Source organism: Pan paniscus, chromosome 15, assembly GCF_029289425.2.
Source record: "Pan paniscus chromosome 15, NHGRI_mPanPan1-v2.0_pri, whole genome shotgun sequence".
In the NCBI taxonomy this organism is placed as follows: Eukaryota; Metazoa; Chordata; class Mammalia; order Primates; family Hominidae; genus Pan; species Pan paniscus.
This window is the reverse complement of record NC_073264.2, coordinates 22,430,934-22,455,428: the sequence shown is the minus strand read 5'-3', so window position 1 is coordinate 22,455,428 and position 24,495 is coordinate 22,430,934. Positions and strand designations below refer to the sequence as shown.

At 45.2% G+C, this 24,495-nt stretch overlaps 2 protein-coding genes and 1 pseudogene across 4 annotated transcripts; 1 reads left to right on the top strand and 2 right to left on the bottom strand.

Annotated features, from left to right (window-relative positions):
• Positions 1-225: 225 nt before the first annotated feature.
• On the bottom strand, positions 226-6,327 carry SLC39A2 (solute carrier family 39 member 2). 2 transcript variants are annotated; one of them, XM_003804737.6, is made up of 4 exons: positions 4,562-6,327; positions 4,255-4,385; positions 3,961-4,011; positions 226-3,180 (listed from the first exon to the last, which is right to left on the bottom strand). In XM_003804737.6, exons 1-4 carry the CDS (start codon positions 4,674-4,676, stop codon positions 2,548-2,550), a joined length of 930 nt encoding a protein of 309 aa, XP_003804785.1. In that variant the 5' UTR covers positions 4,677-6,327; the 3' UTR covers positions 226-2,547. The 2 variants fall into 2 exon arrangements, with proteins under 2 accessions (XP_003804785.1, XP_008961269.1); XM_008963021.4 differs by having other exon boundaries at positions 3,053-3,180; positions 3,961-4,006; positions 4,562-4,840.
• A 756-nt stretch (positions 6,328-7,083) lies between these two features.
• Positions 7,084-14,852, bottom strand: METTL17 (methyltransferase like 17). Of its 2 annotated transcripts, none has more exons than XM_055097234.2 (15): positions 14,710-14,852; positions 14,043-14,515; positions 13,737-13,890; positions 13,522-13,656; positions 11,907-11,988; positions 11,490-11,571; positions 10,921-10,994; positions 10,050-10,144; positions 9,501-9,571; positions 9,213-9,320; positions 8,881-8,949; positions 8,164-8,214; positions 7,823-7,906; positions 7,404-7,588; positions 7,084-7,329 (listed from the first exon to the last, which is right to left on the bottom strand). In XM_055097234.2, the coding sequence occupies exons 2-15, from the start codon at positions 14,115-14,117 to the stop codon at positions 7,224-7,226; spliced, it is 1,371 nt and encodes a 456-aa protein (XP_054953209.1). In that variant the 5' UTR covers positions 14,118-14,515; positions 14,710-14,852; the 3' UTR covers positions 7,084-7,223. The 2 variants fall into 2 exon arrangements, with proteins under 2 accessions (XP_054953209.1, XP_008961254.1); XM_008963006.5 differs by having other exon boundaries at positions 14,043-14,497; positions 14,710-14,846.
• Positions 14,853-14,989: 137 nt separating this feature from the next.
• LOC100994167 (coiled-coil domain-containing protein 107-like) lies at positions 14,990-22,914 on the top strand (annotated as a pseudogene).
• The last annotated feature ends 1,581 nt before the right edge of the window (positions 22,915-24,495 follow it).

Sequence of the window (24,495 nt, the reverse complement as noted above, 5' to 3'; positions counted from 1 at the left end):
ACTCACCCTTTGAGCCTCTCCGCTCCTGACCTCTGTTCTTCCCCAGTAGTGAAAGGGATGTGCAGATTTGCACATGGAACAGCCCTCTGGAGGGTCCCCGGGGGAAACCTCACCCCACAGCTGCTGGGATCCTCCTGAAGACTGTCTCGTCGCAAGCTGCCGGCCATTGAAGGCAGCACTATCCTTATCTCCTGGCTGGCTCTCCAAATTTTGTTCCCAGACCAAACAGAGGGTCACGCTGCTATTTCTCATGGCCCAATAATGAGATGCCGATGAACTGGGCAGAAAGAGAGTTTTTATTTCTGTAATCGGTTACAGGGAGAAGGCCTGGAAATTATCACCAGACCAACTCAAAATTACAAAGTTTTTCAGAGCTTATATACCTTCTAAGCTATATGTCTACGTGTGAGTGCGGTGCATTCGTCTAAAGACATAAGCGATTAACTTCTTTTCATCTATAACTAAGGTCTGAGTCCGGCAGAGCTACTCCTGGAGCCTCAGTAAGCTTAATCTAAACGGGTCTAGATGCTGGGGTGGTTGCCCTTATCTTGTCTCCTGCTAAATCACAGAGGTTTGGGGAGTTCCTTCAGATGCCCAGTAAACTTGTTTGTGGAGGCCTGGGGAGTTTCTTCAGACCCTCAATAAAACTTGTTTAATCCTAAATGGGTCCTGTTAAGAATTCCTTCGTTATTTTGTCATGCTTTAAGTTTTGCCAGGAAAGGTCTAATCAAAACCCTTGATGGGCTTTTGTTACATTACGGCCCTTGTATAGGCACTGGCTTTTTCTTAGCTTTTAATATTTAACCTAACCAGTTGCCGTCTGTAATCCACGAACTGAAACAGGGCTTCTCTTCCATTGCAGCTGGCATATCTTGTTGTGTTTATGGGTCTGACAGGCAAACGTATCTGAAGCATATCTCATATGCTGATCTGTGAGGGAGATAAGCCCCTTGTTTTGCTTGACTGGAAACAAAATAAGCAGGTGACAGGGATACTCCATCTAGAAACAAAAAGAAGGGCTGTGAGACAAAAATGTGATGGAGTCCTGCGTTACTGAAACCTGGCCTGCCACAATAGTACCTGGCACACAGCCGTTGTTCAGTGTAGAAACTATTACAGTAGAAACTACTACACACTGGACAACTGTTCTGAGTGTATTACATGTTACTGCATTTAACACTAAATGGAAAGAAAACACAATACTATGGTGCTTTAGGGAAATGACTTCCTGCGTTAGACATATCTATCATCTCTCCCTCTCTCTCTCTCTATCATTTTTGCCTGAAGCTTGCCTTCTCACTGATCTCTGGGTGTGTAAACTGGGCTTATGAAGAGGCTTGTATTTCTTACTTTGTAGGAAGGGGAACAGGATCGAAAGGAGACAGAGACTGAGAAGAATTAATGTCCATGTTAAGGTACTTGGGCTTCCATGCTGAAAATACTAGAAAGGGCCAACTTGTGAGGGTAACTGAACTCACAGGGCACGCTTTCTCTTTCCCCATTTCTCCACTAAGTTTGAGATATTCCTCCACCTCATGAGTTAGGGGCTATGCAATAGCCATCCTGTTCCTACCAATTCCAGCTAACCTGCTTTCATATTTGTCCTCAGCAGTTTTTAAGAGAAACAACACATTGTAGGGGTTACTTAGATGGAAAGACAATTGGTAAGACAGGCAGGAGGAAAGCCAGTGAGTCCTGCAAGAGCCAAGTAATCATCCCAGGCATTTATTTTAATATCTAGCACCTTTCTCCCTCTCCAGGCATACTGCTTTTTAATCCCTCAACACAAGGCAGCTGGAAGGAGATAGAAGCTCAAAGAAGAGCAATAGTGTCCCTGAGGCCACACAGGGCTCAGTGTGAAAAAACAGGAACCTAATGGAGATAGGTTCCATTCTGCCTGATCTTCATTTAGCCTGGACATGTTATGGGTGGCTGATAATGGGTACTGGGAATGGGGTGGTTATGGTAAGTGTAGGAACATAATCGATCCACGTCATTTCGGTTTTTAACTTTCTTTCCTTTTAAATACTGGGAACTGGCTCATTTTCTCAACTACAGTGGGTAAGGTGGGAGGGGAATTTTAGCAAGGTGCCATGTCTAGGGGTGTGGCTGCAACTGACAGGATGGCTAGGAGCCCTAAATTGCAGAATAAAATACTGCATTCAACACTCATCCTTCCCATTCCCCATTCCACCACTTCCTGTGCCAGGTAGCATCTAGGCAACCAGGAGAAATGAAATCCAGAATGGCTGAAGGAGGGTAAAATGGGCATTTTATTACACACAGTAGCATAAATGGGACAAGAATAAAATCTGGAGCGTCTCTGTACCAATTCTCCAATTAATAGCTGCTCAACCTAAATATCTTTTTCTTAGTCCAGGGTGAGAAATGGGATCTCATGTAAAGGAAACCTGGGGTCCAGTCCAGTCCTATTGAATGCTATTTAGTCTGAGTGAAGAAATGTCTGAGGGTCAAAGCCATTTGGGAGGTCTCCCTGGGGATAGAGAGGCTGTCCTAAATAGGTCCATCAGAAAAGCCAGGAATCTCTCAGGCCCACAAGGCAATAAATGCCATGAAGGCAAAACCAGCGGCTACACAGCTCCACTTAGCTAGAGGGGCCTCAGGACTAGCTAGCTCCCGTGGAAGAATTTCTAGGAAGGTGACATACAGGAAGGTACCAGCTGCCACACCCTCTAACACAGCCTGGGCTAAGCCCCGCCCTCCTTCAGAGTCCCCTCCAGTCACAGCCAGCCCTACGGCTAGGCCCAGGGGGGACATGAGAGCTAATAATAGTATGGAGAACACTGCCCATCGTGAGCTGGTACCTAAATGCACTAGCCGCATTCCTACACCAAACACCACAAGCCCCTTATGAGCCAGGACAGCAAGGCAGAGCTGCACGGTAGCTGCTACTGTCGGCTGCAGCCCCACAGCTAGCCCTTCAAACACTGAGTGAAAGGAGAGTGACAGCAAGAGGACAAGGGCTCGGAGGGGACTCTTTGAGGGTGAGGGTAAATGTCCATGGCTGTGGAGTTCGAAGATATGAGCCCCACCCCATTCTTCGTCCTGCACTGTCGATCCTCCAGCAGCCCCAGGACAGCACTGCAATGCCAGCGACTCCAAAAAGAAGACAAAAAAGAAGCCCAGGGAGATGATGAGCTCTCCATAGGGATACTCCATCTAGAAACAAAAAGAAGGGCTGTGAGATGAAAAGGAAGGGTAGGCAATACATTGGATGGACATGGAATTGGGAGATTGAAGAGAATGAGAAAATGTGGTAACAGAACACAAAAAAGGGTAGGGGAAATGAAGCCAAGAGTAGACATGGCCGTGCAACAACAAGAATGCCAGAGTGGGCCGGACACAGTGGCTCATGCCTGTAATCTTAGCACTTTGGGAGACTGAAGTGGGCAGATCACTTGAGGTCAGGAGATTGAGACCAGCCTGGCCAACATGATGAAACCCCGTCTCTACTAAAAATACAAAAACTAGCCAGGCGTGGTGGCACGTGCCTGTAATCCCAGCTACTGAGGAGGCTGAGGCAGGAAAATCACTAGAACTCGGAAGGCAGAGGTTGCAGTGAGCCGAGACTGTGCCACTGTACTCCAGTCTGGGCGACAGAGAGATTTCATCTCAACAAACAAACGAAAAACAACAACGACAAAAGACTGCCAGAGGGGCTAAGGGACAGAATCTCAGTAGAGTTAAAAACACGGGCAAATGATGTGAGGTATATCAGAGGATCCAGGGAAAGAATGAAAGAGTAAAACAAGAGCTTTCCCTGGGGTTCTATAAACTCAAAAGGATTGGATTTGCTCCTCTTTTCCTCTACGATGTCTGAGCTAGGGAGCAGAAGGGATTCTTGGTACTCCTCATGTATTCCTCTCAAAAGGGTCTGGATATGAAAGGCCTCTCTGGTTCTCCTCACTCTCCAGATAGGGGATGGTGGGAGGTACTTACATGAGCTGAATCAGCATCACCAGAAGAATTTCTCTCACTTGCTGATCTGTTCTAAGAAGAAAGCAGCAGAAATTAGATGTGGGATGGAGCAGCACAGCTTCCTGTGCTGTCCCTTCAGCAATTCTGTTTTCCCTAAAGCCTAATCTGACTTGCTTTCACCATCCCACACAAGAGCTGTCATTTTCCTTGTCGTTCCACCCATGTCCTTGGCTCCATCACTTTCCCGCTCTCTTCCCTTTGTCCTGTTTATCGTTTTGGCCTCATAGACCTGCGGCTTGAAATCTCTGCTCTCACCTGCACCATGAACTTCTGAATCTGTGATTCAATTTCCTCCAGGGCTTCAGCAGTCATATGCATGAATCCTGCTCCCAGGAAAACACCAGCAGAAATACAGCCCAGGAGTCTGAGGACTCGCCGGTGATGACCTAATAAAAAGCAGAAGTTACAACCCACTTGACACTGAGGAGACAAAGGTGAGTAAAGAGCAGCAGGCAGCACTCAATATCCCAAGGTTGGGGATGGTGAGAGAATCAGAGCAAGGTATCAGTACAGGGTTGAGGTGAGACTCAGGCTATGGAACAAAGATGGGGTAGGGCTATACCTCTGGCTGCATCAATCTGGAACCATTTGAAGCAGATGGGAGTAAGGCCACAGCCCAGAGTGAGAGCCAACAGGGCAAACAGGCAGCCAAGTTTTATTCCTAGTAGTTGCTCCATCTCTGGGGTGTAGGGTAAGCCCAGGAGTCAGAATGACAAGGGAGCTGTAATCTTTGGAGCAGGAGTGGTATCTTAGGTGGTCAACACTGGAGTGTCCACTCTCGTGAGTTTCAGGAGGCTGTTGGTATCTTCTTTCTGTGTTGCTTCTGCTTCTGCAGCATTGCAGAGCTGACAGATCCTGCCCCAGCTTCTAGCCCTCCCCCTGCATGGAGGCCCCTCCCCTGGTTCACGCCTTCCTGAGCTTGGAAACCAGAAACTCCAGACTCCCTGCCAGGCACAGCCCAGTGGCGTCTTCTCCTCCTCTTCAACGGCATGACTAATCCAAGAGCTACGGATAGTCTTAGTTCATGTGCTTGGGGTTGGTCTAATCCAAAATAGGAAAGTCTATGGTAGCTGCTTCCCAGCTATTTTGTACTGGGGACAATCTGGTCCCGTCTCACTCAGGACATTTGATCTAAGCCTTCCATACGCTCTCCACCTCATCCCAAGTCTTATAGGTTGCAATGCTGATACTTGAACCACCCGCTTTCAGAGGAGATTTGGGGCCACCTGGAGGTAAAGAGGTGGGGCTGAGAGGTGGTGCTGGTGCTACTCCGTGGGAACTAGTACATGAGGGAACTACCCTTTCCTGTAACCCCAGAAAAATAGCTCCAGGCATGGAAATGTCTAGTGGTAAGTTGATTTGGTTTTTTTCTTTCTCTTTTGATTGGGATCAGTTTTGAGAGGAATGAGTTGAGATTTCTGGTATTACAACATTTATACTGTTACAATTTCTGACTGTGCCTGTTTCGTGGTAAGAACTGTGGAAAAAAAGACATTTAAGGTTTAAGACAAAGGAAGCTGCTCTAGCCCTGAAACAGCAAGGCTTAGGGGAAAACAGAAATGAACTGAGTAAATGGGAGGATTCTACCTGGATATAGAGAGGTGGGGGTAGAAGATTCAGTTCTGATGGGAATCACTCTTGATGGAAATGTATGGGGCATTTCCCATACATACTCTAGGGTAGCTGAGGGACCCTGGGAAAGACAGAAGGGAAGGCGTTAGTACAAGAGGCCAGGCAGCTGCTGATTCCCCTATTCAGGTGGCCCACATAACAACCCTGAGACCTGTTGAGCCAGTTCTCAGAGCTCTGGAGGCAGCTTTCCTTGCTACTCCAGATTATCTTCCTAGGGAAGTCCTGGCCTCTGGTAGAAGCAGTATTCTTACAGTGTTACTGGATGATTCTTACAGTGTTACTGGTCCTGCTGCTTGTTCTTGTGGTCCAGTAATGAGATGCAGACAGACAGACTGGGAAAGACGGGAGTTTATTTCTGCAACTGATTACAGGGAGGTCGGAGTAGCACACCAGACCAACTCAAAGTTACAAGCTTTTCTTTAGCTTTTATATACAATTCAAGCTCTATGACTACCTGCGGGAATGTTTCCTAATTAATCTAAACTAGGGGTCTGCAGATAGAAGTTTTTTTTTGTTTTTTAGAAACAAAGCAATAAATGATTTGATTTAGAAATAAAACCATTCCCATTATTGCAGCATTATCATCAGTCACTGATTGCTAATGCTGTTTACGCTTCTTTTTCCCTGGGATGTCTGAACCTGGCAACTTTTCTTCCTGTTCTTCTATTTTCTTAGCAAACCCACATCAAGGGTGTCTGTTCGCGTTTGAAATTCATCGGCACCAGAAAGAGCTAACATGTTGGCAGTATCCAGAAAACCATCAACATGAGCATGGGACAGTTCGCTTTGCAGCTGATCCCACCATAGTGAGTGAGTACTTGCAGATAGAAGTTTCTTAATCTTAAGTTGGTCCTGGTATGGGTTGTATGTGCAGGAATGCTTTTATCACTCAGCTAGACCTGAGGTAGAGCAAGTATAGGTGGGGCTTTAAAGGGCTTGCTTTTTTTGTATTCCGGCTTTCGTACTCAGGCACCAGCTTCCCCCAATTCCTTATCCATTTTTCTTGCTTCTGCTTTAATGTTTAACTTGTACATTCGTCATTACAGCAAAGGGCTTATGGAAATCTGGTTTTTCTACTTCTGCTTTAATGATCAGCTTACACATTCATCATTACAGCGAAGAGCTTATGGAGCTCTGAACTGCCACAATAGGAGAGGGCGAGCTTGAGATTTGTGTGGGAAGCCTGGCACCAAAAATCTGAGGAAGCTCTTCATTACAGGATAGGCCAGGATAATTAACTATACCTTTTACATGTTTTTTTTTTTTTTTAAGAGAGGGCGTCTTGCTCTGTTACCTATGCTGAAGTGCAGTGGTACAATCAAAGTTCACTGCAGCCTTAACACCTGGGCTCAAGTGATCCTCTTGCCTCAGCTTCCTGAGTGGCTGGAAATGCAGACACATGCCACCGTGCCCAGCTTCTACACTTTTTAAGAATCACAAAATCCACTTCCATTCTTTAAAAATTTATTATTTATTATTAAAAATCTCAAACAAACACAGACATATGGGGATACCAGCATTCCCCTCCTGGATACCAGGCAGCTTCAGCCCTGGCAGGCATGATAGAAGAAAATACTTGTTACACATCCTCGTCAACTCTCAGAGGGATCCTGAGCAGTAGATGGAGGAAACGCAGACGGAGTAAGCACAGGTAAAAGATCTCCCCAGGAGCTGACACGGGCACAACGATACAAATCCCTGTGGAAACGAGATGCTAGCGTGGGCTGCAGCTTCCTGCCACATCCCACTAATTTTGGTCACACCCCCCATACCTGCCGTGCCGGCGGGCTGTGATCACAGCATGCTGCATGTGCCCATCTGAACAGCACAAGTGACAATGCACATGGCGAGGCCGTTTAAGGACAGGCTGAGTGATACGGGGCCAGCGATTAGCCTCCTCTGGAGACCCCCGAGCAAGGATCACCATAGAGAACTTTTCTTCCTTTGGTTTCTTGTTCTAAGATAAGGAACATAGAGACTGTTTAGAAGAAAAAGATATGGGAAAAAAGTTTGTACAGTCCCTTCTTCCCCATTCCTGCAGTCCTTTTTTACAATGTATAAATCATATACATGTAGGCCCTAAAGTCTCTAGGTTATTCTACGAATTATCCAACTCCTCCTAACTCTGATTCTTTTTCTTCCTGTTTTTCCAGGATGTTTGCTTCCTGCTGCAATATCCCCAGGTACCTACCCAGCTGAAGGGGATGGGATGGTACGCCTGTGAGAAGCTACAGGCCAGGTTGGTCAACTGGGGACAAGGGAGTTCATGGGGACACTGTGAATACATAAAAAAATGAGGTAAGACAAAAGAGCCATCAATCACAAAACTTAAAAACTGAGAATAATAGAGTCAAAAGGGGCCAGGGAGAAGGGAGGACAGGAGCAGTGGGTAGGAAGAGCCAGGGGAATTATTAGGTAGGAACTGGATAGGAACACAAAGTAGTGGAGAGTGGCTTAGCTTTACCATCTTACTTTTCCTGGCCACGACTAAGTTCAGATCTGTGTGGTGGGACAGGCAGAAGTAATACTCACCGGGGCAAAGACAAAACCAGGTCGAGGGTCCAAAGGTGACTTCTCTTTTCCCTGAAATCAAAGGAAATAAAAGAAATAAAGCTGGGCCAAGGGTCTATTTTCATAATTCAATCTCTGCACTCAGTAAACTGAGGACTCCTTTAACACTCAATTCTAATAACGATTGACTATGTCCTTTGAGTTAAGCTGGCTACATCTTTAATACTCCAAACAAAGAACTTTCTCTTTGCTGCAGGAGAAAGGCAAGAACTTGGCACATAGTACGGTGCTCTCCCTTGTCAGCAACCTCCACTCTCAAAAAAATCCCACTCCAGGACAATTAAATTTATGATTATACACTGGCTCATACTCTCCCCCAGTGACAAGATTCTTAGCTCAGCAATGCCCTAGATTAGGAGTCCGCAAAGTTTCTTTTAAAGGGCCAGAGAGTAGGCAAAATCTATCTCTGTCCCAACTACTCAACTCTGCTGTTTGTAGTGTGAAAGCAGTCACAGACAACAGAGGCACAATTAAGCATGGCTTATATAAAAAAGGTGGCAGGTCGGATTTGATCCACAGGCTCTCATTTGCCAACCACTGCTCTGTATCATAATGACTTTATATGCCCAGTTTCCTGAGAGTCACCCTTGTCAATATATGACAGTCTCTTTCGTTTTCAAGAGAGTAACAGTAATTGGTGACATATGGGTGGGGGAGTGAGGGAAGAAGAAGCCTTACCTTAAGGACCAGATCCCTGGCATCCATGAGAAGGCTGTGCCCAGCTTTTGTTCCATTCTCCACCAGTACCTGTTCACAAAACGGGAAAATATGCAGAAGACTTGAATTACACGAAAGTATAAATGTCAGTAGCTGTGTAAGAGCAATCATAGAGGGAGAAGGAGTCCTAAAAAGAAATAGGCATTACATAATCAGGATGGAGACCCTCAAAGAGGGATAAAGAAACCCATGAAGGAGAAAAATGGTGAAGAATAAAGACAATGAGAGGAGCAAAGGCATGAAATCCATGAAGCTGCTTCAAGACTTAAGGAGAACAAGGAATTTTAACTCACCAGGAAATGACCTGTCTTACGCCATAAGGTTTGAACTACCTCAGTGCGGTCAGCCTTGCTGGGCAGTTCACTTAAGGAAAAAGCGGACACTACTACATCAAACTGCACCTGAGGACCAAGACAAGGAACATGACAGACTCAACATCTCTACATCCCAAGAATACAACAAAGTCCTAGCCGCTAAATTTCTTTTATCTTCTAACACTCAGTGCTGGGCTGCAAAGCTCAAGCCATAGTTTTCCATCTGCCACATTCCACATTTAGAATATTCTAAACACTGCCACTTGCCTTGGGTGATACAGGTAGAAACTGTCTGAAAAAGACACCTGGAATATAAGGCTCCCCAGATTCTGAACCACCTGTGGAGAAAAGAAGAGGCAACTGTGAGTGTGTAGGAAGTTAGGTATAAACTGAAGAGATATCCAGATAAGAAACATGGCCCCAAGAATAGGTAAAGTGTATATCAAAAAGGGCAGGGATGAGCCAGGTATGGCGGTGCGTGCCTGTAATCCCAGCTACCCTAGAGGCTGAAGTGGGAGGATGGCTTGAGGCCAGGAGTTTGAGACCAGCCTGGGTAACATATGGAGACCCTACCTCTAATTAAAAAAAAAAAAAAAAGGCAGGGAGAATATTAGGCCTCCTGTCCTTTGATTCTTACCCAACCCATCCTCAGTCCAGCAGAAACCTCTAATACCACCCTTTGCTTGACTATAACTTTAAAAGTAAACCAGATTCATCTTAATTTTTACCCTCTTCTCTACTTCCCAGTAAAACACTTTTACTAGTACCCCTTTGCTTTCTTAACTCCCTCAACTTTGGAAGTGCTCTTGCACTCACCTTTCAGTAGTTTTTCTGCCAAAACCAACATGGCAGCTGATCTGTCCACACACATATATTCACGTAGGCTCTGGCCCCAAATACTGTGAGCAGCCCTAAGATGGCAAAATTATTATAAATCACCAATTCCCATGACCAAGAGTCATCTCTACAAGAGGCCCATTTACACCCAACCCCACCCCTGGGAAAAGAGAGTGTTACGTTAAAGTAGTTGTATAGTTAGTAATAAAATAACTAATAGTGTTATTTTCTTGTTTTATTTACAACTCCTAAAAAAAAAAAGGTAGACTCAGCTGGGCACAGTGGCTCATGCTTGTAATCCCAGCACTTTGGGAGGCCAAGGTGGGCGGATCACAAGGTCAGGAGTTAGAGACGAACCTGGCCAATATGGTGAAACCCCGTCTCTACTAAAAATACAAAAATTAGCTGGGTGTGGTGGCGTGCACCTGTAGTCCCAGCTACTCGGGAGGGTGAGGCAGGAGAATCACTTGAACCCAGGAGTGGAGGCTGCAGTGAGCCGAGATTGTGCCACTGCACTCCAGCCTGGGCGACAGAGTGAGACACCGTTTCAAAAAAGAAAAAAAAAAGGTAGACTCAAAATACTATTTGTAGGCAAAAACAACTTTGATTGATAATTCCTTTTCTTTTTAATTTTTCTACACATGCACCTTTTTTTACTTGACATTTCTTTAAGTTCTGGCCCCAATCCATATACCTTCTTCTGCCTTGCCTAATCTGATGGAAGAAACATTATAGATTCCCAACTTGCCTATTCTCCCTCTGGTTTTCCAGTCTGTTAATTTTGGAGTGGTGTAAGTATGGCTTTCTAGAGCTAAAATTGACCAAGATAGGGCTGAAGAAAGTTACTCACCAGGTGACAGAACCAGTACCTGAGCCAAAGTCCATCAAAGTTTGTGGCTGAAATGCTGGATTTCGAGCCCGGATCTGAAGAAATATACAACATCCCACAGTAGGGTAATTAGATACTTATTTAGGACCTTGATAAATGTGAATCAGGAGGCTATCACAGAGGATGTGAGATGTGAATGCCTTTTGAGATTCAATACAAATACCTTATGGGATAAGAATCTCCTAAAATAGTGATTCTAAACCTTTCTTGGGTCACAGAAAGCTTTCACAGGATAAAGAGAATGTCTTTATTTTGTGTTTTTTTTAAGAGATGAGGTCTCACTCTGTCACCAGGCTGGAGTACAGTGGAGATCACAGCTCACTGCAGCCTCAAACTGGCTCAAGCAATCCTCCTGCCTCAGCCTCCCAAACAGTTGGGACTGCAGGCAGGAGCCCACTATGTCCAGCGGAGATCCTCTTTAAAAAAAAAATGCATATGCAATGTCCCAAGAATCCCCATCCTAGAAAACTACTTTATGAATAGGGAACTGATGGTCAAAAAGTTCAGGTTGGAAGTTAAGGGACTTTCACCTCATGGAATGCTCTGGAGACTGCTGCAAAGCCACCATCCAGTCTTGCTGCCATATACACCAGGCTCAGTCCCTCAGTGTAGCTGCCATTAAAATCACAGAGTTGTACATACTAGTAAATAACCTTAATCCCATAATTACCTTCTAGATTTAGAAAATGACATCTTGGAAAGGGCTCTTCCAGCTCAGGCCTTTCACTCCCCAATACAAAAGGGTCCTGGGGAGACTTACAAACACTAAATTTTCAAACTTCAGTGTTCAAAACTTTGTACTTTAGCTTTTTCAAATACTAAATTGATCCTTTTAAGGTCAGGTGATATAAAAGAAAATACTAAATTGATTGTGTAATTTTACTCCCCCAACTCTCTTTCTAAAGTCTACCCTTTCTTTCTTGTGCACCTCTTCTGGGCCCCCTTACCTCAGTTCTTGCCAATGGTAGGTAGTTTTACGTAGTGCATGTAGCACTGCTCCACGAAGTTTCTCCTCTGTTTGAGATAAGTCTGTGGTGAGAACAAGGACTGGAAGTCAGGACCTAGGGAGAACAGGGCTCAGATCCAATATCTGAATATACTGCCCACCCAGTCCTCCCCGACTCCACCTAAGAAAAGCCTTAAAGCTCAAGAGAGACAACAAACCTAGAGAAAAGTTTCAGGCAAGAATTAACAGTAACAACTACCACTAACAGATTGTATCAGATAGCATTTTGCTTATAAGAATGGTTTATTCAGCTTAACCAATCCTGTCCCACAGGTTTGTTTTACATTAAAGGAAAGTGTGATAAAAATTTAAAGGGTAAGCTGGGTGCGGTGGCTCACACCTGTAAGCTCAGCACTTTGGGAGGCTGAGGCAGGCGGATCACGAGGTCAGGAGTTTGAGAACAGCCTGACCAACATGGTGAAAACCTTTCTCTACGAAAAATACAAAAATTAGGCAGGCGTGGTGGCGTGCACCTGTATTCCCAGCTACTTGGGAAGCTGAGGCAGGAGAATCACTTGAAACCGGGAGGCAGAGGTTGTGGTGAGCTGAGATCGCACCACTGCACTATAGCTTGGGCAACAGAGCAAGACTCTGTCTCAAAAAAAAAAAAATTTTTTTAAAGGGTAGGCCAAGGACATTATTTTTTGGATTTCTTCACTTCTCCAAAATTTAAGGTTTTGATGATCTCCACTATTCCTATGGAGAGGAAAGAAATCTGAAAATCTACGTCTCATGACTGTTCAGTTCAGTACTATTTAGCAAGTATCTACTGACCTACTGTGAGCCAGGTACTGTGAGGTGTGCAGGGAATGCAAGATGAATAAATGGTAGTGTCAAGGAGCTCACAATCATGAAACTAACTTGATGAATTATATTTACCCTCTTATCCCAGAAGAGGGTTTCAGTACTGGGCAGGGATCATCCAGGGACTTTATTTTACCTGAATAAAAACTTAGAAGGTCCTAATCCAGTGGACTTGCAGAAAAAAATAAATATCTAGATTTTAACAGTATATTGGTAGCCAGGCGCGGTGGTTCATGCCTGTAATCCTAGCACTTTGGGAGGTCAAGGTGGGCGGATCACCTGAGGTCAGAAGTTCGAGACTAGCCTGGCCACCATGATGAAACCCCGTCTCTACTAAAAATACAAGTAGCCGGGTGTGGTGGTGCACGCCTGTAATCCCAGCTACTGAAGAGGCTGAGGCAGGAAAATCACTTAAACCCGGGAGGTGGAGGTTGCAGTGAGCCGAGATCGAGCATTACACTTCAGCCTGGGTGACAGAGCAAGACTCTATCTCAAAGCAAAAACAAAACAACAAAACAAACAAACAAACAAACAAAAAACAGTATACTGGGACATTCTGACCTTTACCTAAGCAATCTCTAAAATAATCTGCCTTCTTTTAGTAAGGCATCATTGTAACAACTGCTGCTCTGGTTAGAAAGTCAAATAAGAGACTTCAGTATCTGTTTGAGAGATTGTAGAATTATTTCTTACTCTTCATTTCTAACCGATATTTCAATCTCGCCCGCTTTTTAATTATTCTTAAGTCCTACCTGGGTTTTCCAGGAATTTTTTCTCAAGATGCCTAGCCCGTCTTTGCAACTCCTCTGGCTCTACAGGCAAATGTCTGCTCCAGAGATAACTGGTCAGTGTTTGCACCTGATTCTCCATAGTGGGCCCAGCGCTCCCTATGGGCCAAAGATGAAAAGCGGAATCACTTGCATGTAGGTCCAGTCCCGTTTCTTCTCGCTTTCCCGCCGTTACTCACCAAGTAGCAATAACTGGGCACCGTTAGCCAGTGCCTGTGGCAGCCGCACGTGCGGCAGCTTTAGGATGCCAGGGTGCTGGCGATGAGGCCTCTTCTGCAGGAAACCGGACTTGTTATCTACCTGGGTCACTCCGGGTACTAAGGCGGCGAGCGCCTGCAGGCAGAGAAAGGTAGGTTGATTTCCTGGCAGAAAGGAAAGTTGCTGGCAATCGCTAGGGCGGGGGCTGCCAGGAGCGCTCCTCCTCTGCGCGGAGATGTCTCTGCAGATCCAGAGTCTCTCCGACAGCAGGGAATGTAGGCACTCACCCGGGCCTGGGGAGCTACTCCAAGGCCGGGGCACCATCTTCCTAATGTCAGTAGACACTTCAGTGCCGCCGCCATGGCTCCGGAGGCGAACCGGAAACGGAAATATAGGTGCCTGTGACCCTCAGTCCCAACGCCGCAAGGAGCAGCCTTCGCAGAACTTCTCCCGACAGTTTCAGCCAACGAGAAGAGCGAGTGTTTGCCAGCAGCCAATAAGCAATGGTTATATAAATAATCCTTGAGGCAGAAACCGTGTTTGGGCCGACTTGAAGGCTGCGTTGGGCCTGGTCACCGGCCCCAGAAATCAAGAGGGTGGGGTGGGGCGGGGCGGGGCGGGACGGGACGGGGGCGGGATGGAGTTGGGTGTGAGCGCGCCAGCAAAGACTGTTTCTGGGAGTACTGACTTCCTGTGTTCTTTGCATTCCTCCGCGGAGAACTCTGAGTCTTGGGTTGTTTCCCTGTGTGAAAAAGGGAGACTGCAGTAACGGAAAGAAGAGAAAAATCAGATTTAAGCGACTGAAGATAACAGAAATTAATAGTTAAATGATTATTGAATAGTTAATAGTTTGATAAATATTAAACCTAGTTAATAGGTTTATTTATTTTTTTACATTTGTTAATTTCTCTTCAAATGAGACCAGTCTTCTTAGTAAGCTAACATAACACTTACTGAGAACACCTATGTGCTAGGTACTTCAGGGAAAAGGACTGATCCCCACTTCACAGAAAACATGGTTCTGATGGGGACCCTCCTGTGTCTGCTGCTACGTCAGAGTGTTTCCCCCAGGCCCAGGACTTAGACAGTAGCCGTCTGATTACCTGAGGTGCAGAATCTCAGGTGGGTCCAGCCACTATTGTGACGTGATAATATAGCATAGGGGAATGGTCTCCAGAGTCTGCAAGCTCATCAACACCTTCATTCACTAGAGCATCAGAAGGATAAATGGCATATGCAAGGCGATATCTACTTTCGGGATCTGACAGTGGACAACTGCTACCTCAGTCTCCGAACACTTGAGCTCACCCAGTGTGTGATTTCTGTGGGCTCCTGGCCCCCTAATTTCCGTTACAGGTTTAGGATGTTCTCCCAGCACATCCACTTGACCTGTGTGTGGAACCAGCCAGTTCATCTGGAGGGCTAGACTCCTGGGTCATCAGGCTAGGGCCTGATGATCTCAGGCCCCAGCGCCCTAATTGGACTTCCCTTCTGTGGTTCTCTACCTTATTCGACTTCTTCCCCAAATCTGCAGACCTCACTGACTGCAGCCTGCCAGCTCTCTCAGGGCTCCTCATCTCGGGGTGAGGTGGGGTGAGGAGACATGGGTGGACAAGGGGAGAAGGGCCGCTCTGCCTCTTCCATGCGGAACCGCCCTTCCTGTAGATGAATGCATGGCCCACTGACACATCCTAGGCTGACACTTGCCTCTTTTCCAGCTTTTCCTCAGTCCTCCTTTTACCTGGGAATCTTTCCTGGGTGCTCAAAAGGGTCACCACAGTGACCTCTACCCCTCCAGTGAGAATGCTCACATTCAGAGTCGTGATTCTGTGTGTGTCCTGGGCTGAGGACTCTGCCCTAGAGATATCTGAGGAGTGGAACCATTAATTAATACCTGTTGATATCTCTCCAGACTATTAAGTCCACAACCCAGGCCGTCTCAAAGGTTCTTACTCCTGAAGTCATCCCTCATTTTTTGTGCAAGTCTTGCCCAAATGCCAGGGTGCTGGCGATGGGGCCTATTCTTGCCCAAATGCAAAGATAATTCTGAAGATTGGGCCATACTAGATGTGTGTGTTGGAAGATCTGCCAAGATTCTACTGTCAGCTAGTCAGAGCTCTTGAGTAAATCCCTCAGCATCTTGTCCTTATAATTCTATTCATATAGCTGAGATCATGTCACGGCTCCAAAAGCCACCATCCAAATTATGGGCATTTGCTGCCCATAAAGCTTTGTGAAATGATTCCTTGTAGGAAATTTATCCAAGGGAATCACTAGATCTCACGTACCTTCATAGTAGTTCAACTCCAACGCATAAGCCACTGCGCCTACGTAGGGGCTTCACACAATGTTTGTGCTCCACACAATGTTTGCACTCCACACAATGTTTGCGCTCCAGGATAAGAGAAGGAGAGAAGGGAGAAAGGGATGCAACTTTCACCTCACTGGGAGTGAATGAATGGCCTCTTCAAACATGACCTGTCTGGGGTTCTGAGTCATTCTAGTTCCCCTGCAACAGTAGGAGCCATCTTGACTTTATCTCTGAATCTCAGTGTCTGTCTTATTCTGTGCTTGGGTTTTAGTAGGTTATCAGTGTTTGCAGAAGTGACCCTGCCTGATTTGCTGTGGGCTGTGAAGCTAAGTGTCTACTCTTTTCCCTCTGTAGGCCACTGGGAGGACAGATGATGCTCAAGTTTCCCTTTTTCCTCTTGGTCTTATGTCACTTACTGCTTTCTTTTCTTTTTTTTCTAGCCTATTGTTTTCTTTTTAAGACAGGTGACATTCTGTCACCCAGGCTGGAGTGCAGTGGTGAGAACATGGCTCACTGCAGCCACACATCCTAGGTTCAAGCGATTCTCCTACGTCAGCCTCCTGAATAGCGGGGACGACAGGTGTATGCTACTGTGCCTGGCTAATTTTTTATTTTTTTCGAGAGATGGGGTCTTTCCATGTTGCCCAGGCTGGTCTTGACCTCCTGAGCTCAAGCGATCCTCTGGCCTTGGCCTCCCAAAGTGTTGGGATTACAGGCGTAAGCCACCGCGCCTGCCTTATTCTATTGTTTCCTTTCTCTCCCACCCTCCCACTTCTTTTCTTCCTCCCTTCTTTTATTCCTTCCTTTTTTTCACAGCACAAGATATATTCTAATGTAAATATTTGATTCTTTATGATTAATTAAAAAAGACTGGGGTGCAAATCAGAATCAGTCACATTTTTTTCTTACTCCTTGGGGGCTCATTTGACTCTTGAGTGTGAAAGAGGCAGATCCCAGGTGAAGCCTCAGTCTCTTGGCCTAAGGCAGGGAGAGGCATGAGTCAGATCAACATGATGATTCATCTGAGTCTCAACCATGAAGAAACTCACGGATTGTACAGGGTTTTCTGGTGCAGTCAGCTTCCTTCTGTTGTGACTTGGCTGATTAACTCATATTCAAGGCCAGAACTACTGTTGCTGTTGAGACTAATCCAATTACAAAGTATTCTGCTGCGGGGGAGGGGTCTTCCAATTGGATCTGATCTCCTTTGGCAAAAATCTATGTTGAGGAAAGCAAGGAGGTTCTGGAGGGATTATAGATTTTGAAAACTCTGGCTCGGGCAGACCCAGCATGGCTTCCTACAGATATAGGATGGGGGATCACCACAGAGCAGTGTTAGTCTTGGCATGGGATGGCATGAAAGGATCGCTGATATCCTCAGAAGATGAATTGCGGTCACACAGGAGCTTCTTTGGAGGTGCGTTGTGGACTCTTAACACATGGATAAAGTCTTAGAGGAAAATCCAAGGATTGGACACCCATTGGGGGTCTCGTATATCTCTCCTGAGGGACTGAGACCCTGAAATAGGGACCAGAATGGCCAGGGCAGTGAGAGAATGTAGAAATCTTTCTATTCTCAGTTCATGTTTCTCAAGAAAATCGAAAAATTATCCCATTAAAATGTTCTCGGTTGGGGGCCTCCATTGTCTAACAACTAGGTCAGTGGTTTCCAGTTCAGACTCGGGAGAGGAATCCCAAGAAGGAAACTCTGGCTTATCATCTACTTCTCCAAGCCTTCTAGAAATACCATTTCTAATGTACTGTCCTGCAACAGGGACCAATTCGAGACAGAACTTTCCAGAAGGATCTGTTTGTGTTTTTGAGAACCACTGGGAATGGCCAGCACAGCCACCTGGCCTAGGAGACTTGCTATTATACAGAAAATGAAGAAAAAATGTGAGAAGAAAGGGATGAAGAAAGAGAAGATAAAGAGAAAAGAAAGTTATATAATGGGAAAAGACATTTATCCATGATAGGGAGTTTATTTTTCATTCTTGAGTTGGTGGAATTCTTTACTGACCATGTTAGATGTGCCACACTCTGTGTTAAGGGCTAAAGCTAGGAGAGGAGGAGACTGTGTTATGGGAAGTGGTATTTTTTTTCTTGTTCAAATCTTGTTCCAAATTTCTACTTTGAATTTGGTGGAGTTGTTTTTGTTCAAGCTCTGATAGTTCTGTGGGCATCAGACATCTATGAAATCTTCTACAAGCCAGTTCAGCTTCCTCTCCCTCCTCCTCCTCCTCTTTCTTCTTCTTCTTCCTCTTCTTCTTCTTTTTTTTTAAGACAGAGTTTCACTCTTGTTGCCCAGGCTGTAGTGCAATGGATGATCTCGGCTCACTGCAACCTCTGCCTTCTGGGTTCAAGCGATTCTCCTGCCTCAGCCTCCTGAGTAGCTGGGTTTACAGGCGTGCGCCACTATACCCAGCTAATTTTTTTATTTTTATTTTTAGTAGAGATGGGGTTTTTCTATGTTGGCCAGGCTGGTCTCGAACTCCTGACCTCAGGCGATCCACCTGCCTCGGCCTCTTAAAGTGCTAGGATTACAGGTGTGAGCCACCATGCCTGGCCTCTTTCTTCTTTTTAATCCTACTCCAGCACGCCAAAGAGCCATGTTGTATAAAGGGGGGCCTAAAACCCAAAACAAGTAGAGCAAGGGAGGGCCATTCCAAGGAGGAACCCAGCTTCTTTTTTGTTTTTAGCAACACCCCTGTTTCTCTCTTCATACAAACATTCTCCATCTCATCACACCTCTATGCTGGAAACTTGAGTCTTTGGATTTCTTGCTGTTCAAAATTCTGCAGTGAATTAAAGCAGTCTGTTCAGTTCCTCCTGAAGTGATTCCACTGCTCCATATGCATTGGATTTATCTTCTCTAGATTTTAGTCTTGACCTGATTAATACCTCCATTCCATGTCAACTAACATAAACCTAAAAAAAACACACAGATCTTTATGTAAAATCTGTAAAAGAATGAATATCTACTTTGCCCTCCTTCCACAGGGAACCCGGCCCACGTGGGCCCTGGGGCCACAGAATGCTGGCAACTGCTGTTCAAGGACCAGCATGAGGGGGCCAGGGCCAGGGTGCTGCTTTTGGGAATGCTGTACACTTCAGCCATTGTGGCTTTTGTGTTGTATAAGTGTTGCAGATGCAGAGATGGCTGGGGGTGGGGGTGCCCTGAGTCTGCATCTCTCATGGGGGCACCATAGTACTGAGAGCAAGATACAGTTTCCGCTGTCTGTAAAATGAAGATAATAGTTGATTGGCCTCCAACATTATAGAGTAATTTTAAGGATTCAGCGAGGTAAGGCTGAATGTGGAAGGCACGTGGTAAACTGTAAATGAATAATGACCATCACATTTAATTTTCCTACAATCTGATAAAGAGTAGCCACTTGCTTGAGGTCACCCAGAGCAGCAACTGGTGGAGCTGGACACCCAGCTAGTGTTCATACTACTAAAGTGGGGCCAACTGTGGCACAAGGGGTTGATTGCTGCAACCATAGTGTTTCTAGAGTTCAAGACATCAAGTGGTCTCATGTTCTCCTAGGGAGAGAGGCCCTTAAATATGAGTTGACGGTACATTTTGGAAAGTAAACTTTCCAGGACAGTATCTTCAGCCCTGACCCTATTATTTATTTGCATTAGAAAATAGAACCGATTGAACCAATTTTGATATATGAAACTAGAAGAGATAGCTAATAATGATCCCAGGTAGACATGACAGGCTAGGATGAGTGACTGGATTTAATAATGAAATTTAACAAGGATAGTTTAGTAAATTCTATCCTTCGGCATGAGTACAGTCTGGAAGAAGATATTTCTTAGCAGCAGCACTTATGAGAGAGACTTAGGCCTACCCGTTGACTAATAAGTTTGTGGTGTGATGTGACAACCTACTTCCCAAATCAATGGTAGGAACAAGGTGTTGTGCTTTATCTACTGATCAGAACATTCCTGGAGAATTTTCGTCTCCCAGAACTGCCTTAAGAGCACTATATGTTCAGTAAAGCAACCAGAGAAAACCATGCAAAATGAGTCCTGACTGAAAAGATCGAAGATATTAAACCAGAAAAAACTCAGGAAAGGGAGCAAGGGTATGCCCATTGTCTTCAAATTCCTGAGGAACTATCACGTTGAAGAGCCATTATTTTGGAAGGCTCTAATCAGCGCTATGGAAAGAAGACACATGAAGGACAAATTCTGGCTTTGTATATGAACTGTCTAACAACCAGAGCTCAATCAAACGCGAGAGAGCTGCTCATTCCTGGAGGTGTTTCAGCAGACCGAATGACCATGTGTGGGACACGATGACATGTTGCTTCATGTGCTGGGTGAGGAACTAGACTAGAAGTAATTGTGATTCTCTGAGGTAAAATCCCAATAGCGTTCTCTACCTTAAATGACACCCCTCTCTTTACTGGCTTTGGAGACTGAGGTGATGGAGCAGAACAATTTTGCTGCAGTATTGCCCTTTTTTTCTTCCACAACAGGGGAAAGATGAAGCTGCGGTTCTCCAAGAGGAGTCAGGCAAGAAGCACCCATTGCAGTTGGAGCAACAGCTGATCCAGACAGAGCAGCACCTGGACAATCTGGTGGCCCAACTGGACCCCCTTTTTGAGTGTGTGACTACTCTGGCTGGAGCCCCGTAAGAGCTTCTGAACGTGCAACTACGAACCGTGAAGCTGCTACAAGATAGCAAGCCAGATAAGGGTTGGTGGCTTCAGAACCAGAGGCCAGCATACCTTTTCCTGAGGACTTATGTATAAAGGAAGATGAGGAGGAGGCTGCTGATGGTCAGACCTGGGAGGAGCCCATAAACTGGAGCACAGAGACATGGAAACTAGCTACTTCCTGGCAGGTGGAACAGGTGCTAAGGAGAAGATGCAGCAAGGCTGTGGAAAAGGGCTCCAGTCACAGCCCCAGCTGGGAAGGAGGGACAACAGCTGAGGGTTTAGTAAAACAGAGTCTGTTCTTTTTTTTTTTTTTTTTTTTTTAACTTCTGTTAATAGGGTACAAAGTTCAACCAAGTTTGTTCTTGATTAAAAAAAAAGAATGAATATCTAATGTATAAACAACTCCAACTTAGATTTCCAAAATCTTGCATTCATTCACATTTGTGCTTCTTTCTACACAGCTGTCATTTACATTCCTAGGCTTGTATTTCACTATGTAAAATGGGAATTTAATCTTTATAAATGAGGCATTTATGTACTGCGCACTCTATTCCTGAAACTGTGTTAGTCACAGGATATATTAAGATACATGAAACGTAGTCTTGGTCCTTAAGTAGCTTATGGAGAAGCAGAGAAACTAAATATGTGTTAGAAGCAATAACACTTATATGAACATTGCTTTTTGGGAGCACAGAGATGGAGGAAGTTACTTTGCCCATTGGGTCTAGGAAGGTTTCTACAAGGAGGCTCCACCTGAGCAGGGTCATGAGGGTGAGCAAGGGTTTGCTGGGGCATTCGGGAAGGGATGGACAGTGCATGCAAAAAGATTGGCATGGGAAAATGTACAGAGATGGGGAAGTGTATCGAAGGTAGGGAAGGCGTGAGTGGTTAGAGGTGTTAAATCACTGGGTCAAGTTCTAGGTGAGAAACATTGGAATTAGACCCTTGAACTGTATGTAATCTTCCAGCAAAATTAATTCACATATTTTTCACTATATTTTTACATTCTTGTCATCTGAAAATGCAATGTTGTTGTTAATGCCCTTATATGAATATGGACACAAATATTGACCTGAACAGGACTGAAGGTAGAGCTAATAGGACTTAGCCATCTCATTCTGTGGAATTCCTTAATTCCTTAAATTATTAAGCAAGTTTTAATTAATTAGTTTATTCATTCGTTCATTTATTTATTAGAGACAGGGTATCAGCCTGTTGCCTGGGCTGGAGTACAGTGGCACAAGCATAGTTCACTGCAGCCTCAACCTCCTGGGCACAAGTGATCCTCCTGCCTCAGCCTCCCAAGTAGCTGGGACTATAGGAACATGCCTCCATGCCAGGATAATTTTTTAATTTTTTTGGAAAAATGGGGTCTTGCTTTGTTGCCAGGTGTGTCTCAAACTCCTGGCCTTGAGTGATCCTCCTGCTTTTAGTCTCTCAAAGTGCTGGGATTACAGGCATGAGCCACCATGCCTGGCTGCAAGTTTGAAAATATATGTTGTGTGGGATGCAGTTTTATAGGTGATGAGGATGTAAACAGGACTGAGGTGTAGTGTAGTCCCTCTGTGATGCATATAGTCTCAATGGGCAGAACGAGCTGTACTCAAGTGTTTATAACATGAGGCTAAACTCACATATTACAGTCACAGCAGGTATATCTGGCTCAAGACCTATTCTGATTGGCCTATGCAGTGTTTTTTGTTTGTTTGCTTTTATTTATTTATTTTTTAAATAATTTTTGGATGTGGTGGCAACCTTTCCAAATGGAGATTTTCACATAAAAAATTTGGATTCCTGGCCGGGTGTGGTGGCTCACGCCTGTAATCCCAGCACTTTGGGAGGCCGAGGCGGGCAGATCACAAGGTCAGGAGACTGAGAACATCCTGGCTAACAGGTGAAACCCCATCTCTACTAAAAATACAAAAAATTAGCCGGGCGTGGTGGTGGGCGCACGTAGTCCCAACTACTCGGGACGCTGAGGCAGGAGAATGGCGTGAACCTGGGAGGCGGAGCTTGCAGTGAGCCGAGATCGTGCCACTGCACTCCAGCCTGGGGGACAGAGTGAGACTCTATCTCAAAGAAAAAAACCAAAAAACCAAAAAACCAAAAAATTTGGATTCCTGACTTGCCTTAAAATAGCTAAAAATGTGGCCATACTGGGCCACCATTAACTCAATGTGATGATCAACTAAAGCTGAATAGCAGTTACTTCTTCTTAAGTCGTGTCTTCTTCTTCTTCTTCTTTTTTTTCTTTTGAGACAGAGTACCACTCTGCTGCCCAGGCTAGAGTGTAGTGGTGCAATCTCAGCTTACTGCAACCTCCACCTCCCAGGCTCAAGTGATCTTCCCAGCTCAGCCTCCCTAGTAGCTGGGACTACAGGCATGTAGTGTGGTGGCACCCAACTAGTAATTTTTTTGTAGATATGGGGTTTTGCCATGTTGCACAGGCTGGTCTCAAACCCCTGGACTCAAGCAATCTGCCCGCCTTGGCCTCCCAAAGTGCTGGGATTACAGGTGTGAGCAACGACACCTGGCCAGTCATGTCTTCTTAAGTAGTAGCCACTGCTGCTTTTAAGACAAAAGCTCAGGGGTCTCCACTGACTCCACTCCTCTCTCCTGTCCATTCAGTCAGTGACAACACCTACCTGGCTCCTGGAGACATTTCTGTTTATGACGCATCAGATTTTTTGTTTGTTTGTTTGTTTGAGACGGAGTCTTGCTCTGTCACCCAGGCTGGAGTGCAGTGGCGCGATCTTGGCTCACTGCAAGCTCTGCCTCCCAGGTTCACGCCAGTCTCCTGCCTCAGCCTCCTGAGTAGCTGGGACTACAGGTGCCCGCCACCATGCCTAGCTAATTTTTTTGTTTTTTTAGTAGAGACGGGGTATCACCATGTTAGCCAGGATGGTCTCTATCTCCTGACCTCGGCCTCACAAAGTGCTGGGATTACAGGCGTGAGCCACCGCACCCGGCCAGATGCATCAGATTTTTATCATAGCATCCTGAGAAATGACTCAGATAATACTCTCCCTGATCCTTGACCATTCTTCTTTGAATGGTGTTCAAAGCACACCTCCAAACAGATTTTTTGATTGTTCCTTTTTTTTTTTTTTGAGACAGGGTCTTGCTGTGTCACCCAGGCTGGAGTGCAGTGGCATGATTATGGTTCACTGTAGACTCAACCTCCTGGGCTCAAGCAATCCTCTCCTCTCAGCCTCCTGAGTAGCTGGGACTATAGGTGCATGCCACCATGCATGGCTAATTTACAGTTTTTATTTTTGTAGAGACAGGATCTTGCTATGTTGCCCAGGCTCATCTTGAACTTCTGGGCTTAAGTGATCCTCCCACCGTGGCCTCCCAAAGTGTTGGGATTACAGGTGTGAGCCACTTTGCCTGGCTGATTGTTTCTTTTATAGGTCCCTCTGCATATATTTAACTGCCCTCCACTGCCTCAAAATTAAATCCAAATGATAGGAAAGATCTTGGGCTAAGGACCTGTTTGTTTAAATCAGGAATCAATATAAACACAGGAATCAATATAAACTCATGCTCAAAACCCAGGAGAGTACCCTGGGTTTTCAGCATGAGTTTGTCTTTAATATCAAAAGGCTGCTAAATATGGGCTTGTTCTATTATTTCATTAGCTTTAGCACCAAATCAGTGTCACAGCAGCCTCTAAATTATTAGATAATATCATTACGCCATTATTTATAATCAAGGGACATGGTAAGATATAGTCCCAGGAAAAGATCTTCT